This window comes from Nannobrachium achirus, assembly GCF_963921795.1.
Source record: "Nannobrachium achirus genome assembly, chromosome: 22".
Taxonomy (NCBI): Eukaryota; Metazoa; Chordata; class Actinopteri; order Myctophiformes; family Myctophidae; genus Nannobrachium; species Nannobrachium achirus.
Window position 1 is genome coordinate 24,290,315 of NC_137829.1, and position 20,631 is coordinate 24,310,945.

At 40.3% G+C, this 20,631-nt stretch overlaps 4 protein-coding genes across 7 annotated transcripts in view; 2 read left to right on the top strand and 2 right to left on the bottom strand.

The window, feature by feature from the left end:
* Positions 1 to 5,671, top strand: part of LOC308307510 (coiled-coil domain-containing protein 148-like) — a gene marked incomplete at its 3' end in the record, with an annotated part of 46,245 nt that extends 40,574 nt beyond the window's left edge. Inside the window, exons 12-15 of the mRNA XM_080752776.1 lie at positions 553 to 671; positions 1,887 to 2,004; positions 2,303 to 2,440; positions 5,522 to 5,671. Coding sequence (XP_080608902.1) covers positions 553 to 671; positions 1,887 to 2,004; positions 2,303 to 2,440; positions 5,522 to 5,671 — 525 coding nt within the window. The remainder of the gene's footprint in view (positions 1 to 552; positions 672 to 1,886; positions 2,005 to 2,302; positions 2,441 to 5,521) is intronic.
* Positions 5,672 to 6,851: 1,180 nt separating this feature from the next.
* On the bottom strand, positions 6,852 to 10,242 carry upp2 (uridine phosphorylase 2). The gene is made up of 7 exons (XM_080752669.1): positions 10,081 to 10,242; positions 9,739 to 9,853; positions 9,494 to 9,652; positions 9,175 to 9,289; positions 8,090 to 8,299; positions 7,700 to 7,846; positions 6,852 to 7,361 (listed from the first exon to the last, which is right to left on the bottom strand). Exons 1-7 carry the CDS (start codon positions 10,131 to 10,133, stop codon positions 7,219 to 7,221), a joined length of 942 nt encoding a protein of 313 aa, XP_080608795.1. The 5' UTR covers positions 10,134 to 10,242; the 3' UTR covers positions 6,852 to 7,218.
* Positions 10,243 to 11,077: 835 nt separating this feature from the next.
* LOC308307421 (uncharacterized protein C7orf57-like) lies at positions 11,078 to 15,300 on the bottom strand. 3 transcript variants are annotated; one of them, XM_080752683.1, is made up of 9 exons: positions 15,207 to 15,300; positions 14,917 to 14,972; positions 14,614 to 14,760; positions 14,412 to 14,499; positions 13,919 to 14,024; positions 13,372 to 13,448; positions 12,093 to 12,202; positions 11,667 to 11,735; positions 11,078 to 11,572 (listed from the first exon to the last, which is right to left on the bottom strand). In XM_080752683.1, exons 2-8 carry the CDS (start codon positions 14,957 to 14,959, stop codon positions 11,710 to 11,712), a joined length of 597 nt encoding a protein of 198 aa, XP_080608809.1. In that variant the 5' UTR covers positions 14,960 to 14,972; positions 15,207 to 15,300; the 3' UTR covers positions 11,078 to 11,572; positions 11,667 to 11,709. The 3 variants fall into 3 exon arrangements, with proteins under 3 accessions (XP_080608809.1, XP_080608810.1, XP_080608808.1); XM_080752684.1 differs by having other exon boundaries at positions 11,078 to 11,732; XM_080752682.1 differs by having other exon boundaries at positions 11,078 to 11,735.
* A 4,005-nt stretch (positions 15,301 to 19,305) lies between these two features.
* LOC308307365 (activin receptor type-1-like) overlaps positions 19,306 to 20,631 on the top strand; it is a 29,704-nt gene continuing 28,378 nt past the window's right edge. For both annotated transcript variants that reach the window (XM_080752599.1, XM_080752598.1), the window contains exon 1: positions 19,306 to 19,636. The gene's annotated coding sequence lies outside the window, so the exon portion shown is untranslated. The remainder of the gene's footprint in view (positions 19,637 to 20,631) is intronic.

Sequence of the window (20,631 nt, forward strand, 5' to 3'; positions counted from 1 at the left end):
AAAAACACATTTAGCCCCAGTTCTCAGAGTGTGGCTTGCAAAACTAACAGCTGTCATTTAAAGTATTCAAATATTTACTGTAATTAATAAGCTTTTTAGAGGACTTGATGGCCACTTTTAAACATTTAAACAACACCATAAATTATAATAAACTTTTTGAAAGTTTGATGGTATTTTATTTTACATAATTTTCAAACTGTTCAGGTTTCGTTGTGCTGGAGTGTGTACCGGAGTGCTTGTGTGTCCATTTAATTAACTCTGTCCTCAGGGGTTCTGCCAGGAGAGCATGTGCAACCTGAGATGCTCTCTGATTAATGAGAGCATTTAGGCGGCATTGGATTCCATATAATTTGGCACAATGGCCTGGCAGACAATGAAATATCATCTCATTCTCTCTCTATTTACTCCTATCTGATTTCGGTGCTGTCAGAATCAATAGGACATGAAGATCTTTAAGTTCCTCCCGAGCCGTCTCACGGGGAGCGCTGCCGCTGTTATTGTTGGCGCTAACCGTTCGTTGTCAATCTTTGTGGATGTTTGCCTTCTCCTCAGGTGAGGCACTTTTATTTAAAGCAGCAGAGGAGGAGGGAGGAGCTGGAGAAGAGGGACCAGGAGAGACTCGCCCAGCTGAGGGCCGTCATGGAAGAGCAGGCTCTGCAAGATAAGGAGAGGTGAGCGTTGCACCACGGGACCTGCCGCTTCAGTTGCAGCTTACTGCGTCAAGGTTGCTAAAGGAGAACCCAGACAGTACTACAGCAAGCAACCTCCTTCATAGTGCATGAAACATTCATTTATTTAGCCTTTGACTAGTGGGTTTATTGATTTAAAATAAAGAAATCCCTGGCAAGGATAGTTAGAGGTAGACCTTGCTTGTGGAAATAAGAAAGATAGGGTCTCTAGCCGTTTCACTGGCACGATTCAATTAGCATTTCTCTCCAGTAAAAGAAACACACACACACACACACACACACACACACACACACACACACACACACACACACACACACACACACACACACACACACACACACACACACACACACACACACACAGATACAAGTCTACTTTTCCTCTCCTTTTCAATTTGCCACAGAGCCGACCGGGCCTGAAATTTTGTCATTTTAGGGGCAAGGCCACTTGGCCTTTGGTGTTGTCCATTTTTTATGGCACAAAGGCCAAATGCCAGGGCAGGAAGGCCATCAAATAAAACAAGATTTTAGTCTATTGAAAGAATTAGTTGAATTTAAGGGTTAGGGATGATCACCTAATCTGCAGTGAAATAGATAAATGATGGTATTTACAATCTGATCCATGCTCAGCACTGCACCAATCAAAGTCACTGGATTGGTTTAAAGATGGGGACTCGGGGTAGTTAAGATTTCAGAATCTCAACAAAAGACACTGGTGTCTACATGACAAGAAAGAGACACTGGTCGGTGTCTACTGTCTACATATTGATAAGAAAGGGACAGAGGAGAAAGTGGTACTGTCAGCTGGGGCATTAAGGCCACTGTGGCCTCAGGTCATGCCATCGGTTTGAGGGGCACAAGGTCAAACTGAGGGGCAACGGCGGCCATGGTCTTCATGGCCTTCATGAAATTCCTGCCCTGGCGCCGACTTTGAAAACCACTGTACTGTTCATCCATGCCCTTCTGAATAGTCAAATCCATTTTCTCCACCAACATGATACAGTAGATTATGACGATGAGACGGGATGCTCAGGCCGGTGAAAAGGGGCCAAGAGTGAGATGAGGATGGTAGAGGAGCTACTGCCTGGGGGGCATGATGTGTCAGGAGAGATACAGTAGTTGGTGATCTTGGTGGTGGAAGGACGGGAGAAGGGCTGATGTAGGTCTGATGTCCTCTTCTTCTGTGCGGCCCCTTAGGGTGCAGTTTCGTGAGGGGATGCTGCAGCGTCGCAAGGAGGAGAGGGAGGCTCGACAGCTGGACTGCCTCAAAGAAGAAGAGCAGAGGCAGAATCGTCTGGAGGCTCTCAGGAATCAGGTGGGCCATTATACACCCTTAACCTTTTCACCTGCATTGACTCAGTTCACTTGCCACGCTGGGAAATGATTTAGACACTTCCAAGTTGAATTGTGGTGCCACTGCCACCTTTTGGTGGAAAGTAAGAAGACAGTGTGGTATCAACATTAATGCAATCTGGGAAGGAACCCATCATCAAAGAAAGGGCGACGCCCACTCAGTCTGTCTCTCTTCCTTTCAATGGCATAGCCATCATTGACTCTGTCTCGAGAGATTGACATTAATGTCACAATATTGAACGCTTTCTTATTCATTTCAGGTGGCGGTAGTGGCAGAAGCAGACCCAGGGAGGATGATGGGACATACGGAGGCTTGGAGGAGCCGGCAGCGTCTCGAGCAGGAGGAGTTTGGGCTGCACAAACCTCTGTATAGCATCAACACGTACACAGACACCCAAGTGAGCTATTGCGAGGCCTAGAATCAACCTTTACCATATGTTCTCATGATTTCACAACACAAAACATGACACAATCTTGTGGCTGTTCTCCCCACAGTACAGTATGTTTGCAAGCTACCTAGCTGATAACACTGCACTGCCCTTTCTCCAGAGAGAAGTATAAAATGTGATATAAATGTTAATGGAAGTATAAACATAAACAATGTAGGGTCAGACCAGCTCAGTGGCCTTGTGGGTTAGTGTCCGCGCTCAAGCTGGGGGCCACCTGGGAGGGGAGGGGAGGGGGAGAAGGACACAGTTGTCAAAAACAAGTAAATAGCCTTTCATTCAAGTTACAACTCTGCATTATTCTAGTCAAGAGTAGGCTTATTTGCTAAATAAATCAGGTAAAATGAATGCCTTACTAAATAGGTTTTAAACTGAGGTTTGTTGTCAGCATCATGTGCACTGACTGAAGTGCCAGTGTGTTCTGCTTGTGGAATCATTCTTTTTTTTTTTTAGATTTGTTTTTGGGCTTTTATGCCTTTATTGATAGGACAGTAGACTGACAAGAAATGGGGGGAGCGATGCGACACGCAGCAAAGGTCATCCTGATCGGGAATCGAAACGGCCCATGTGGCAATGCCTAAGTGGTATGCGCCTGGACCAGTAGGCCAGCGGGCACCCCGTGGAATCATTCTTATGTATTTACCTTTAATGATTTGATGTATTTCTATGGACCTGAGTCTGCTAATAAAGAGACGGAGGTCGGGGTTCGATCCCCGGCTGGGTCATACCAAAGACTCAGGACCCAGTGCCTCCCTGCTTGGCACTCAGCATCAAGGGTTGGTTTGGGGTCCCTGCGACATTCTAGTATCATGTCCAGGGGATGTACTACATCAAGCTGCCGCACACTACAGAAACAGGGGATAGGCTCCTGCCCTATGGGCCTCATAGCTTGGCAAGGCTTAGTACTTAGACCAGGTGTGAGCAGTATGAGCACTGTGAACAGTATGTACTGTTACTGTATGCTCTGATGAGACATACACATACCATATGTATCATCTATTGCTAGAGTTATACTTTATTTATCACTCACTCATACCGGTACAGCTAAATGTTGTGTGGTATTGAACTGGTTATGATACAGGTGTGCACATAGACATTGGTACTATACCTGTAGGTGCATATGTGCAAACAGCAAGAACACAGAGTGATGTGTGCAGTGCTGGATATTGTTTGGCTGAGAGACTGACACATCACACACTGGGGTGAAATTATGCAAGTCACGCAAGTCACTTGACTTATGTAAGACTGACCACAACAATGTTTGACTTAGGTAAACCTGTCTCTCAAATGAACCTTTACACTGTCAAAACCGATCAGTCGATCAGTGTACACTAGTGCAGAGGTTCTCAAACCTTTTTTGGCAAAAGGCACCCTTGTAAATAACGTTTTCATCCACAGCACCACTAAATTACATTGTTACTTTACGGCACCTAACATTTACGTAAATTTGAAAATATTTCTCCCTTAGATACAGCATGGCATGAGGAAAAATCTGTTTCCATTATGACAGAGTGAAAATAACTTTAACTCCATTATGACAGAGTGAAAATAACTTTAACCCCAGTATCCCTATTCAAGGGGGAACAGTAGTAACAGGCAGGATTGGCTCAGGGGTAGAGTTGCAGTCTTAGAACACCGGTACCCATTTTGATCCCGGGCTCCCCCAGAGTTAGGTTCGAAGAGTCCTAGAGCAAAACTTTGAACCTCTAGTTGCTCCCGCCGGTGGTGCCTTGCATGGTTCCTCTGCCATCGGTGTATGAATGTGTGTGTGAATGGGTGAATGTAATGCACAATCTCTGTAAAGCGCCTTGGTTAAAGCGCTAAATGCACCATTTAACATTTATGTAGATTGAAAAAGTACACACCAAGTACAGTGCAAGTAATAAGTAGCTTATCAGAGGCTCTATGGTTAAACAGAAGTGATATTGATAAAATCCAAAGATTATCAAAGTATCCTGCGGCACCCATGGACTTGCATCACGGCACCTTAAGAAACCCTGCACTAGTGTATGAGATGTTTGATCATCACAGCAACTGAAAGCACATTGGTTTAGTAATTGAATACTGAGTAATGGCTTAAGAAAGTGACTAATCAGTCATTATCATTAAACTAAATAAGAAAAACCCTCATCCAATACCTAACCCCAATGATTAATCACTAACAAACACTAACTCACTAGAGCAGGGCTACTCAACTTAAGATGGCTCAGGGGCCACTCAGCGAAATACCAAAAGTCCAAGGGCCGCAAGCTAATTAAATGACAGTCCTATTTTGGACGTTTAGACAATGATTTTGTAACACACTACATGACTAGTCTAAAAATTAAGGAAACACAGAAATCAGGCACATTTATCTATACACATCTATAAGGCTAAACCTCATTGAACAAAAAGATTGTCATGGAATGAATTATGACATGATAAAGTTTATTTTTCCAGAATAAACAAAATAGCAAAAAAGTAATATTTTTTTTAAAAAAGGGTCTTGTATAAAACAAGACAACATTTGTTTGTTAGGGGCTTTGGAGAGAAAAAGATTTGTCTAAAGATTTTTTTATTGGTATGACCGTGGCGGTGGCAGGCCGCATAGACATGATGCTGCAGGGGCCGCATGTGGCCCACGGGCCGCAGGTTGAATAGTGCTGCACTAGAGTCTAGTGACCGCCGGTGACCGTTTATTCTAGTGACTAGACTAAACGGTCACCGGCGGAGGTGCACCACTGTTGCAACCCTTGCTGCTCCTGCTGCTGATGTTTTTGTACGTTTGTGGGGCTGCAGCAGGGATGGGAGCCCAAGCCAAATTTCACTTGTGAGACAATAAAGTTCACCTTGACCTTGAACCTCTACTGTAGAATATGGAGAAAAACACAAAAATAGGCCATAATAATAAGAGTCGAGAGAATGCAGTATGGAAAGAATGAAGGTACGGACTGTGTATTGCCTGCTTTTGTTTTTCCATAACATTACATTTTTACTGTACTGTATCTGTGCATATAGGAATTGGCTTATATGATGTCCTGATCTGTTTTCCAGATTGTGTCTGACCCAAGAGTGCGAGTGGAACAGGCTCTTCGGGAAGCAGGCCTCCACCACACCCAGTATGCCAAAGAGGTTTTATCTGGTATCAAACCCACAAAACCGCCGAGACGGGACACTATGGGGACACTAAATCAGCATTCATGAATTATTAATCCAACTCTTGCAAAGAAGCTATTTTTTGTAGCACATGGAATTTGGTAACATTTTAACTTCACAAGTGTGTAAAATGTGTCAGTCTGGATGTAGTCACTGGACAGCACAGAATAATGTAATTGATTTCTACAGCTGCTTAGTAAAACATTTAAATTATATTGTTTTTGTATCATGAGAAAACCCTACAATCTCTGTCATCATTGAGAACAATGTACTGTATATGTAAGGAAGAAAGGCCTTGAGATCTCTGGGTGGCTACAAGGACCCAGCTGAAGATTGTAAAGGACTGTATATTTTCGGGGGGCGAGCGTATCACGCTTGAACCTAAGATGTCCTGATGGCAAATTAAGGTTGCCCAAAGTCAAGCAGCTAACTGCCGTCATATTTGTCACTGTAGTCCTGTAGGTTAATGATGTTCGGAATTCTATAGAGTTACTTACTAACTCTGTAATTACTCTGATCCCTATTCTCAAACTTTCAAATATAGACAGTTTCCTATGAATAAAATGTCTTCATACGGATTACTGTCAGTATTTTGTGTACTATTATGTACCTTTGTGTTTGCGTTTGGCATTGAATGTTCTACACTGATAACCAAGGAAGTAAATTACAATTTAGGGTATCTTGTAATTTTCTACATATTTTAAGGAGGAAAACGCATTATGTACATGTCAGCTGTAGTGGATTGCAGAACTATTTGTGTGAAAAGCTAGGGTGCACCAGAGCCATGTCTGATTTACTATTACTACAATCATTTATTCCATATAAAGAAGACTGTAAAAGGACTTATTTGGGATGTTCCTTTTAGGCAGGGTGTTTAACTGTACTTGTACTGTACTACATTTCTATTGTATTGACAATACTTTTACTGTGTCAAATAAAAATATTCAATCAATATAATTAACCTAATGTGGCAACTGCAAGTGGAAGCAAAGGTTAATGCTAATTCTGTAATATATCAGCTGATACATTTGTACTTCAAGCTATAAGCTATCCACAAGATCACATGTAACACTGACTAAGTGGATGTATGACTTGTAAAAATTGTGATCAAATAAACTAAACTAAAAAACTATATCAGCTCAATACATTGTGGGAAGATCCACTTTATCTGCAACATCTGCATGCATCTAGGTAAGTGTTTATGATCAAATCAGAGGCCACGAGTTAATATTGTTAGAACACATTTTATTTACTTTAAATTATATGACAGTCATAGCTCCATACATAAGCAAAATATTAAATATAAAAACATACAATATATAACAGGTAACATACTTTCTTTGAGCTTCAAAGAAATCACAAATCACATATCGTTCTTACAGTAACCATGTACAGAGCTAAGTAATGCACCTTATGAACATATTAGCTATCTACATATATCTACATATTATCTACATATTCGTCAGTCATTGCTATATACACATTCTGTTGTTTCTTACAGCAGTATAATGACGTCTCTTGAATTCACTCCATTGCTGGGGAGATACATGTTGAGTTGAGGCAGGGGGAGGTGGTTAGAGTTAAGGCTAGGGAACTTAGACAATGTACCCTAGGCGTTTCTTGATGAAGTGGGACACCAAGACCTGAGGTCTCTGCTGGTACTCCACCAGAACATCATGAGGTGTGGTGATCTGGTCTCCATCTAAGCGGTTTAACAACGTAACACAGATGACGGCCGCTGAGGAATCAAGAAAAACAGGATGTCAGTAACTTGAACCAATAACTTGATACTGTTAAACAGGACGGATATTGTCGTACTACACAGTGAAATCCTCAGCGTTTATTTAAATCAGAGAATGTATAATTGGAACCTTGGATCCTTATCCATTTGGTTCTATTTGTAAACCCCCTGACAGCAGGACAGGTTGTCCTGTCAATATGTTGCAGTCAATATGTCCTGTCAATATGTTGCAGGACGGTTGTCAATAATTGTGTTGCAACATGTTGTGAGCTTGTGCAGCTGCATTTTTATGACATGACAAGAATGGGGTTCAAATGGTTACGAAGAAAATGTACCTTTGAGGTCACAGACTGCACACATTGCAGCGAACACTGTGGACTCCATTTCAATGTTCCTCACTCCGGCCTCATGGGCTTTCCTCAAGTACTCTAGTTTCTCTTCAAGTGAGAATGAACAGAGCGCCCCATCAAGTCGGCCTTGTCCTAGAGACACAGCAGAGGTTAGGTCAATATGGTAGCAACAACCAGCATGAATTATGAGCCTGATGGGATCTAGCTGGCGTACCACCAGAGAGACAAGTGGATCACTCTATGCATGGTGAAGTCTGGAGTGTTAATTATTTAACTCTTGAGTGTTAAATAATTGTTAAATTAACACTCCCATGTTGTGTAATTTTACAAATGGTGTGTGTAAAAGGATAAAGTGGTTTACCACCTGCTGTTTACCTTCATAGAAGTCATGGGTGCACAGGGTGTTCCCTATCACTGTTGGGAAGTCTTGGAGCTCCGAGGAGCACTGTAGAAGCTCATTGGCTACACCATCATCCAGCTGAGTGCTCCGGGTGATCACCTTACCCAGAACCACCTGCTCATACTGAGCCCTGAAGGTGTAGTCCACCGCTTTGTCTGTGACCACTACTGTCCCTGGAGCCAGACCTAACAGGGGAGAACGTCAAGAAGATAATTGACATGGTGTTGTGTCCACAGTGATCATATCTGTAGTACGGTACCCAGACCAGTGTTTACTTGGGCAAAAAAGCATGCAAATTTACTTTTAATATGTAATATGTTCAGTATTGCTTTAATTAAAAAGTAATGAGCTATATTACTTTCAGTGACTTCCATTGCCAAATAATGCAAATTTATATTACTTAAAGGAGTAGTTCACCCACAACATGACTTTTTTTCTATTGATTACTCATGCCATGGAGACTAGAGTTCAATAATATTTTTTGGTTTTTGTCACATTCCTAAGACAAAAATGTGATAACAATAAATTTTCCCCCATTGATTCCGGATGGTGACCCGTTTCGAAACGGGTCACCATCCGGAATCAATGGGGGAAATTTTACTCGAATCAAATTTTTGTCTTAGGAATGTGTCAAAAACCAAAAAATATTATTGAACTCTAGTCTCCATGGCATGAGTAATCAATAGAAAAAAAGTCATTTTGGGGGTGAACTACTCCTTTAAGCATTACTTTTACTCCATAAAAGATAGTTTACTAAATGAGAGAAATGGAATTACTGTGGAGAATGGCCACAGTAATGTTTAAAACGCTTTTTGGGAGTCTAATGTTGAGGGTATATGGTACTAGGGTATATCATTATACATACGGTATATATTTATTTAAATCAAATAGTGAATGGTAGACAAACTGCAGTTTAGGTTTCTGAAAGTAATGGGTTAATTGACATAGTAATTGTTAATATTACCCCATTTCTAATTTGTATAATAAGAAATATTTTATCTAATGTGTATCCCACCCCCAGTTACCCCCAAGACTGAAACAGTTGAAGCAATGTTCTTACCAACTCCTCCAGATGTTCCGAGGCGAAAGAGGACCACATCATGACAACGGGCATGGTGCAGCAGTTTGATCATCTCATGGAGCATGATGGAAATGGATGGGACACCCATGCCATGCTGGAAGGAAGAAACAGCAATTAGGTTAAAACCCAACACATAGCACACAACTTTACATTGACTGTTTATAACAGGAGTCACACGGTTGATCATTACACAACATAATCCTGTTGAAATGACCAGTGATTTGAACATGAGCAAAGTACGTCCGAACAATGGATGTTGCCGTTATGTGGAAAAACTGCATTGCAATAGCATACTTACGCTGATAGAAAGCACTGGTCCTACTTTGTACATCGAGTAGCGATCTGTTCCCTCACAGATATCATTGATTTCGTCCCTGTTGCCCGGCAGACCCAACTCTTGGTGCATGAACTTGGCAAAGGCTTTCATCCGATTTGCACTTCCACCAACACACACAAACTATGAGAGAGACAGAGGGATTTCTAGGATTTCTGTTGAAGATACTTTGAAACATGTTTCATGTTCTCGCACTCTATCCCACAAACCTTAATGTCTCCAAACATCTCAGGAAAATTGTGGGTCTTGGTGCTCAGGGCGAAGTGGTAGAGAATATCCTCTTCCATTGTAATCAAATGGGGATTTTGGCAGTGGACCTGTTGTCTTTGACACAGCATAGTAAAATATGTTAAAGCACAGCAAAATACAAGTCATTACACCGCCATTACATTTTCCAAAAACTATCTAGAAACTCACGGGTTGTAGATCTGATATTTTTGGCTAAAGTTATCCCTAGAATATGGAACCTGAGGCTCAAATGGTAAGACTGTTTTTAAAGGGCAGCCACAAATAATAGGCTAAGAAGAATCTAATTTAGAGCATATACTCACTTGATATATTCATTGGGATCAGTCCCCATGCAGTTTAATAGAATTGGTGCCATGACTGGATACGATGATGTTCAGAAAGAAAGCAATGTATTCAAATGTCTTCAAAAGTAGCTGGTGAGAATAAAAAGCTTGTGTCGCGCTGAGAGCTGATATAGCTATGACTGCCAGTCCTCTCTTTGGACTGATTGGCTGCAGAAGGAGGTGTACTGCCTGTCCTCAGCCAGTTAAAATCATTCATGACCCAAAAGGCTGCATGAGGTCTCAAATGGTAAACAATCGGCCCAGTTTCAAAGATAGCCTTGGTGTATGTTTAAACATCAAACGATGTCTGCAGGCTTCAAAACAAACCAATGCTGGGATTTCCGTTGGGTAATGTCTAGATAACCTATCAGCCATAACATATTTATGTACTGCGATGCCACTCAGGGATGTTGTGTTCAAGGTTCAAGGTGTTTATCATCACATACACATACAGGTAGCAACATTGCAGTTACATTTGTGTATACAGTGAGTACTGTGTCATCTTTCATAACAACTGTTTCAAAATGTTTGAGTTTGCATCATTGATAAATAACATGACATAACATTAGCAACGGTATGCAACACACTGCCATGTACCAAAGATATGTAACCACAAAAAAATAACATCACAACCAGGGACAATAAAAAAAAAAAAGACATTGGCTAACAGTAACGCTATGTGGATCATCCCTTTACAACTAAAACAAAACAAAAAAACTCCCCTATTTTCTTTTAACATAATGCATTTATTTATTTTCCTGATTAACGATTTTCTGTTTGGAGACACTATGTTGGGTAATTGATAGATTAATTAACCACAAATAGAATATGTGGAAATGCAACTGCATGTACTGTGAGCAAAATGTATTTATAAAGCACCTTTTTAAACTCCTATGTTTCCAAAGAGCTTAAAAAAATAATCATGATGCCTACAGCAACAGGAATAATAGTAAAACATGCATCCAATCAAACACAATGCATGAAAACAAATTTTAATATAGGGAAATAAACTAAAAGCCCTAAAAACACATAGGGGCTTTTAAGCCGTGACATCATTTTGTAGGCAGAGGAGAACTCTGCCCACAGAGCATTTTCTGTCCCTCGTTATTTCAACAGATCCGAGACAAAAATAACGACGAGTATAATTCTAACACTTTCCTTTCAACAACAAAGAGAAAAAAAATGTGTAAATAGTAAAAATAGTAAAAAGATTCACGGAAACTGGGGGCAGAAATTCTCCTCTGCCTACAAAATGATGTCATACTTAACAGCCCCATACAAAAACACAAAACTGCATCAGACACAATGGAAGGCCAGAGAAAAGAAAATGGGTCTGTTGCTTAATGCTATGATGCTGACTCGGATCAAATGAAATAAAAACACACAGTTAACATTTAACTTTTACCTAGTCAGGAGAGGGAATCTAGGTCATTTGGAGCACTGATCAGGCCAATGTCCTGTTATTGTTGATCTAAGTGCACAGAAAGAGGTGGATCATATCCGAAACAAAACATTTCATGAGAATGAATGTTACTGGAAGATGGATAGATTTGTTGAATACTGACAGCAAAGCATGTCATGACAATTTTACTCCGGTGGCTATCATCTTCATACTCCAGTCTTCAACTCTTCTGCTGGCAAAGACAAACACACAGACACACGGAGTGACTCAACCACTCAAATAGCTGGCTGCTCAAAATCTCTTGACGATGCAAGTCAGCAATTCTATCTTCTCTAAAATGAATTGTCCAGGTGCATATCACCATTAGTTCTAATCTTAACGGTAGTTGCATTATAATTGAATGCTTTCATTTCCATGATCTTAATTTCAAGTATGCAGTACATAAGTCAATATACTACTTAAAAGCTTAATTTAGGTTATATCATGGGTACATTTTTATTGCATATTTTGATGGATATGATTTATTTATTACTTTAATTGTATTTATTCAAAATTAGACCTCAAATCACTGTCATAAAGCTATACTTACAAGGCATAACAGTAATATTACTGTTAGTTGTGGTGGGTTCATCCTCCTCTACATAACCAAAGCTCAAAAGCTTTGCCATGTTGTAAGGGGCTGGTTTCTTGTCGAAGGATCTAGGAGAATATTTTAAAGGCAGTACAATGAACAGGAGAAGCAAAAATTAAGGATATTTAGTACAACCTTGTTTTTACAACCTCTTGCGCATTTAACATTGATCTATTCTGATTAAACATTTACAATTGACCTTGACACGTGAACCTCCATCCCCTGATAACATGTAGAAGACACGCAAAACCTGCCAAATGCCCATAACCTAGTAATCCAATTCTAGTAGCATTAGATAGATTGGGGATATTGGGACAGGTCATTGACTTTTACAAAATGATAATGGAACATTTGCACAAAGCAATAAAGGGCCAACTCAAACATTCTGCATTCCTGCTGCACATGATGTGCCTATGTGAAGCCAGAGTACTTTTGTGACTGTGGTTTCATTTTCATAAAAGAGATTCTGTATCTCAATTGGACTATTCCTGATAAAATGAAGGTAATAATAATAATGTCATAATCAGAACCCAGATCTGCAGTAAATCTATGTATGGTCTCGTCTCTCGACTTAAGACTTATGTTCTAAAACAAATAAAACATTAAATATCTATGGTGCTCTCATATTTAGCCTCTCATCACTAGGCTTTCCATATGGCGGAAATTAAATGAATATCTTAAATGTTAACAGAAACTGTATTTTTTTATGTCAACATTGTACTTGACATGACATATACTTTAATATAGCCATTTTAATGAATGCAATGATATATATGATATGTTATTATGATATATACCGTATTATGCAATGTTGGGGCAGCCATAGCTGAATGGTTTGATTCCAGGCCTCAGCAATGTGCTGTTTTGTGTTGTTGAAGTGTCCCTGAGCAGACACAAGACACATATCCCTAACTGCTCCTGAGCGCTACACTAATGGCTGCTCACTGCTCTTAGTTATAGGACGGGTAAAATGCAGAGGACAAATTTCTTGCGTGTGCAAACATAGTTGACAAAAAAAAAAAAAAAAAGGAGTGGGTCTAAATTATTATAATATGATATGGGCCTTTCGTCCTTACAAACATCTCTTCAATAACTGATGGATACAACATTAAATGAGCATGGGCCATCTTGTAAAATTCTGATTCATGGATAGGGCCAGTTGTTAAGAATCATTTAGATACCTTGCCTGAATGTAGGGTCAAATAAAGCCAACAGCGCCATCTTGTGATAAACTTACGTCTTCCTGAATTTGCTGGTCTCATGACTGTCAGTGGATAGCTGGCTTGCCATCTGGTTGTTAGGATCATTCTCCTGCTGTTGGGGGAAACCAATAACAACCAAACTAGTATCTGGTGTTTACAAATTATAAATATAACACTATCTATCAGCCAAATGCTTGAACATCTTTGGCTTTTAAGTTCTTCAAGACTCCATCGTTTGCAACCGTTCATAATTTGGATACATCAGGTACATTTTGTCCTGAACGATATTTATTATACCCAAGACTTTCATTTTGGAAATACATTTGTGAACATGAGACAAACAAGGCCCATGACTGATCTATTAAATGAAGCGAACATGGGTAGCTTAACAGTATAGCACCAATTGATCAACCATCAGATCTATTAAATGAAGCGAACATGGGTAGCTTAACAGTATAGCACCAATTGATCAACCATCAACTGTTATTTCTATAGGCATTTCCCTAAGCAATGAGGTTTACGAAATGAGATGTGACTATGACATCTCATGACTATGACATTCAAACACATGTTTCTGTTTACCTTCTCCTTGCCATCACTGTTCCGCTCCCAAACTGACTTGTTGTCTCCCCCAAAGGGGGCATGTAGACCGGCTCCAGTGTCTCTCTTCTCTTCGTTGTTAATTAGGCTGATGGAAAAACCAATAAAGCCTTCACTTTAACCACTTCAACCCTATAGCATCCCTATTCTGGTGTTAATTTTCAGTGAAAATAGATGATCTACAAACTCGCGGTGCATTGTAAACTCGTAGATTGGCTATGTTCTGTGAATATAGTAGGCCTAGTATTTAGCAGAAACAGAAACGTGCCTAGAATAAACAAGATTAGACTGAACACATTTAAGTTTATAGAAAACAAGAAATTACATATGTTGTGACTGCTTCATTCACTCTTGCTTGTTCAATCTGTTTGAAACAAGCAGAAACTAAAAACATAGTATCCTTTATATTCCTTCATCATGCACAATAGACAGTGTGGAGGTCTGGAGGATAACATGATAAAATTCACAGCTATACCTTGGTTTATCATCTGTGAACCACGTTGGAGGTCTGTAGGAAGTGGATTTTGAATTAACTACTTCCTCCGATTCCTGCCATAAAAGATCTGTTGTCGTGGGGAGAAATAATACATAAATAATAAAACTTTTAACCAGATACGAAGTAGCCTAAAAGGACCAACTAAAGGCATTGCAAAAGCATAGGATCATCATGGCTATACCTTTCAGTCCCCCTTGTTTTGCAAGTTTGACATATGGAGAGTCTGTCTCCAGGACTCCGACTCTGCGGCCACGGCCCTTCTCCTCAGGACCACAATCACCTGATAATCCAGGGATGTGAGATGACTGGCCCCCATTGCCATGGGACCCTGTTTTCAAGAGATAAATTAGGCTAGTATTTCTTCGTATTGTTCAAGTTATGTCAATCTGCTGCTACATTTCACCTCATATAACCCACGGTAACTTTATACCCCCGGTAGCAACATGACCCAATGTTTGAATGAATTATCTTTATTGGTACTTGCCATATGTTGCCGGTGGAAGTTCTGAATCCGAATTCATGTCCATTGATGTTTGTTATCTATTGGAAATGGAAAACAAAAACCCACCAGATTGTTAATATCGCTAACATCTTTATGCATTAGCATTTAGCTACCACGCATTTATCGTTAGATAAGCGTTATTATTGTGCACAATGTGCAGCCATTCAAAATAAACGAAAGTAGCCCCCGGGTTCTAACTACGTCACAATTTCACAAACAGCAACAAATATACAAAACTACTTTTACAGCTACTTCGTTCGTCTTTTACATACCCGGAGTTGATTTGAAACTACGACCAGGACGATGCTAACTCATTCAGTCGTACAGAGCTCTGTTTGACTTCAGTTAGTTCAGTTTGAGTTTACTGCTTGGTTGTGTGTGTTGCCGTAGGAACGGTCAGTGAACTGAACTCTTGCATAATAGAACTAGAATGGGTAGAACCGTTACGGTATGGTCTGTGACTTTTGGAGGACATAGAACTGGAATGGGTAGAACTAAAAAATAATAATAATGACATTTAAAAATGGGGAATGGGTAGAACCAGAACTTTGGGTAGAACTATTGGCCAAATATGACATGGAGACTTCAACAATGGACCAAAAATACTAGCCTAGGCCTATCTATTTCGATGATATTCTAATTATGCCTGTAGTAAGTAGTAGGCCTATTTTAGGCTGGGCTACTAGTTTACGATAGGTTCATACACTATGCAAACACAGCCAACCAGCCCAGCATGGGTGCAGATTCTGCAGAATGCAGATAGCTCTGACTCGGACTTAAAGCAAGGTGGTGTAACTTTTAATAGTAGGCTATATAACTGGTGAAATGCTAACCTGCCGCCGATGGTGAATGCTAACCTGGTGTGGTGAATGTTAATCACTATGCATAAACCTAACCCAAACCCTAACCCTATAACCTCAGTAAAACTATGCCTATAAACCTTAACCATAAATTAATCTAGCCCTAACCCTTAGTCGAAATGATGTGCCCTCGAAAAAGCGAGATTTCCCTGTCTACTTTTTGTCAACACATAGGCCTACTACTTGTTGCTTAACAAAATAAACATAAAAATAAGCATTATAAAGTATTTCTGGTGTTAAGCTTAGAGATGTTCTCTAGGACCATTTACAAATTGCAGACAGGTGCTATATGGCGGTTTTGAAGGAGGGAGTTACACTTTTTGTTGTGTTTATTAGAGGAGCATTTCACCCCCAGAATGACTTTTCTATTGATTACTAATATTTTGTATTTGTCGCATTCCTAAGACAAAAATGTGATTATAGTAAATGTACCCCCATTGATTCCGGATGGGGACCTGAATACATGGCCCTGGATGGGGACCCAAATGCATTGCACTAAACCGTCAGGGTAAGTTTACTATAATCAAATCTTTGTCTTAGGAATGCGACAGAAACCAACAAATATTATTGAACTAAAGTCTCAATGGCGTTAGTAATCAATATAAAAAAAAGTCAGTCATACTCCTTTAAGCCTTTTTTTCAGCACAGTGAAGTAGCCTAACTAACAACATTTTTACTAAAAAAAAGAAAAGAAAAAAAAAACGTTTAAAAGTTGTCCATGAGATATCAGCATACGTATAAGTGATATTACACTGATTTTATATCTGTTCTTGAGGTAATTGAGTATCCCCCCAAATCACAAAGACTAGGCCTAATTTGACCTTTGGGATACACAAATAAGTGCCCAAAGCACTTTGGCTTTGTAGGGCAGTTTTGTTTTTACACTTTTGTTATGTTTTGGAAAGGCATTCCACATTTTATAGCATAGCAATAGCAGTAGAAGTGTAGAACGAATTTGAAGTCAGTGGAGCTCCCTCTGGTGTTGTGCCTGTGTGAGTGACATGTGTGTGTCTTTCAAGTTGTAGTAGGCTAGTCAGGGGCCTTTTCCACCGGAAAAGAACCGGTTCGGGTTCTTTCCCGCCTATGGGATGGCAACTTTCTTGTAACCGTGGTTCTTTCTTGGGAACTGGCCGCGAACCAACTTTTACGGTTCAGAAACAACTTGGTTCTCGGTGGAAAAGGCCCCTCAGGTAGCCTACATGGATACAACAAAGTGAAATTGGAATTGATTAAAAAGAGAGCAGACACAATTTTTATTGAAAACCCATTGAGTTAAGTGGGTCCTATAACTCACCTGAAAATATATTTTCTTTTTATTACAGAGCTGGAGAGACAGGGGGAGACCCGTTATTGAATTGAACTCTCAAGCTCTATCTTTTTAATACATTTTGTGTTTTATTTTCATGAAAATGTTGTCTATAGCACCGTTAACCAAAAAGACATATTTTATATTTTTTTCCCCACTTAAAATTTGATTCATTTTTCAAGAACAAAAGAACCAAGAGAAGACAATAGACAAACAAGAGACATCACACAATATTGCCAAACACCATCTTATATAGACAAATACAATTAAAATAAAAGGTCACTGCTGCTTTGCTAGTAGAATGTACACAAAATACAGTACGTTAGTCAGTTTAAAAAATATATCATTGTGCTAGCCTATGGATCTCATTGTGCTAGCCTATGGATCTCTCTACTCTTATCTTAGTTAGTTTGACAGGCCTGATGTGATTTCATCCCAATCCAGGTGACGCACACTCCCAGGGCCGTTGACGTATGCACCTCCATTCATGGAGCAACCGCCAGTTATCAAAATGTCACCTGGTTCCGTTCTGGGGCCGGTTCATGATCTCTACATAAGCTTTGAGGGCCCTGTAAAAGGTTGTTGGACCTGCTTGATGGGGTAGGTCCAGCACAGAATCTCTGGTGGTGGTGTTGTAATTCATCCTGGAGACCTGACCCTCATTGTCCAAATAGATGATGCAGGTCTTGGACTGAACCAGACTCGCAGTAGTCGTTGCCAGTGTCTGTGAAGTCCACCCTCATGGAGGTGAGAGAACGGAAGGCCTTGGGGTCCTCTCTCTGCATCTGGTCAGACATAATGGTTCATTAGTTTCTTGGTCAGTGCTGTTACAACTGAATTGCCCTCTGGAAAAATATCTTATTGTCTAGCTCATAAATAAAGTGTTTAAATCATGTTCAAAACAGAGTTTTTGACAATTATATTAAATTGATAATGTGCAGGTGGGACATTTGAAAACCTGCAAGTGAAAAAAAAGTAAACAAGGAATACAAGAACACTCACCCCAAAACATTTCCCCGGGTCAAATCCGGCAACCTTGGAAGGTCAGACCCTACAAATCTGGCTACCTCGAAATGGTCGGACGGACCCACCAGATATTTCTGGCCAGTGGCCACCAGAACCTACTTGGTCGCATTTGATGTCTCAGGAGTACGGAGACTATGCGGGACCGGGGGATGATTTATGATTATGTCCCTATCGGTACGTAACTCGAATGGCAATGGGTCGACTGAAGCGAACTTCGCAATGCTCGCCTCTTGTGGTTCAAGTCTGCTTCAGACACTGTCGGTGTGCCTCAGTCGTTTTAACTGTTTTATACGTTACTTACTTAATATTAGGGACTGTAGTCTACTCTGTTCTCACTGTGGGCGAGCGTTCCGCGCAAAGTGGGCAGAGTGTTCCGCCTCTGGGGGCGAACTTTCAGCAAAGAAAGGGTGAGTGTGTTTTGGGGTGAGCGTTCCTATTAGCTATATGTGATCATGTTTGGACACGCAACATTTTATTTAATGATGATCAAGTCACATTTACCCAGGTAGTTTTTTTTTTGTATTTCTTTTCTTTCTTTTTTCTTTTTATACACTTTCCAAGTTCATACTAGCATGTGTGAACTTAGGAATGTGCCCAAACTAAAAGTAATAAGTTTACAAATGCATTTGCATTTGAATCATTTCAAATGAATTGAGTTATTCAGTAAAGACCATGATAGAATACCTACTGTGTAATCCATTTTAGTAGTATTGGAAAAGGTTACACATATTATATGACTTTAAATGAAAATAGGCCTATTTGGTGGTGGACCCCTGGAAACCCCTCAAGGACCCACTTGGCCAGTGGTTCCTAAACTTCAGGTCGAGAGACTCGAGACCCAAAAGAGAGATTAGACGTTTTCCCTTCGTGCCCTTTTTAAATTCATGAAAATCTTAGCTTTATTAATAATGTATTGTTGATACATACAATGAATGCTTCTGACAAAAACTCACAAATGTGTTTAAAAAAAAAATCTTAGCTTTTGGGGGAATGTTTTTTGAAAATGTAGGAAACAAAACATTAAGGGACCTATAAAAAAACTTTAATAGTTGTGGGGGGCCACACTTTGAAAAGCAACGCCCCTAGCGGCGAAGCGTGGACCATGCGCAGAGGAAATGATGTGGTAATGGTCCTCTAATTACAGTGAGTTGCAAGGCAACTTCCTCCAGCGCAGCAGAGCAGAGCGCCAGCCAGGCAGACGCAGGCACAACCTCTCCGTGACTCCGTGTGCTATTATGCCAAGAAGAACTTTTGCGATCTCCAATGGAACACGGGCAAAGAAGTAACGTTATTACAACTTTGGATCAACTTTGGATTATGAACGTAGAGTGAATCTCTCTTCCCGACCGTCGTGTCGAAATTGACGAAGGACAATGTTTTCTGTACGCAGGCAGTGCTTTTTACACATCAAAACAAATAGGGCATTGTCGGTGAATCCTCGGGAGATGGCAGAGTAGTTCGACTTCTACAACTCGCGGACCCTTAAAAGCACCGAAGTATTAAATGCGAGGTAAGTTTTGGATTTTTTCTTTTTCTGCTTAAAGTGGGAATTCCTAACGCAATTGTTTGTGGCTATCCAGTTCGCTCAATTGAATTAGGTAGGCTACTCGAATCATTAATAAGCATTTGGGAAGTTTGTTTTATAGTCTTTGAAGTGTCATAGCCTAGCCTTCAAGGAATTCAACCTCTCCCTTTAAAAACATTTGCAAATCGTATGGTAGTAGGTTAGGCAGCATATATTATGCATAGTTGCATACTTTGCTTTCTAGTTTTTGATTTTCGCCTCCATATATTAGAATCGCAAAACAAAAAAAAGGATCGTCTACTAAGACTAAACGTGGGATGTAGCTCAAATAATAATAGCATATAATAAGAGTTATTGGTGATAGAGAAATGTATGCGTCGAATAAACTGACCCGGCGGCGGCGTGGGATTGTCTCATTTTCATGGTTACTTTTTTCGTTACATACTTGTGGTTTTCACGCTTAAATCGGGGCGACAACATTGCAGCTAGTTGTCACTTTTGTAGTTCTTTGTCATGCCAACACTACTGGGAGGGTCGTTCCTGCTTGATCGTGTCTGTCTCCATCCCACGCAGGGAACTAAGCATCACAATGGCCCCTGCACCGGGGAGGGGGAGAATCCCATGAATATTTAACGACATTGGTGAACACATTGATTAGTCTGCATGTATGGAGTAATCAGTTAAATCTCGCCATAGATTTTTAGATAAAGCTGGTGCCATGAATATTATTATGTAGGCTGAGCTCTGCGCAGACCATAAACTCAGCATACTAGTGCCTGTGCCATTATCTAAAATCATTTTAGGACAGGACAGGACGTGTCTCAAACTGAGGGATGGGATTCATAAGCCCCCCATAACAGTGCAACAGGAAACAGGTCTAGTAATGTGATAAGATAGCAGCATGGCAAACGTAAAGGTGTTGCTAGCACTGACTGGTGAGAGGGTGCAAACTTCATTAGCAAATGTGGTAATGCTAAACT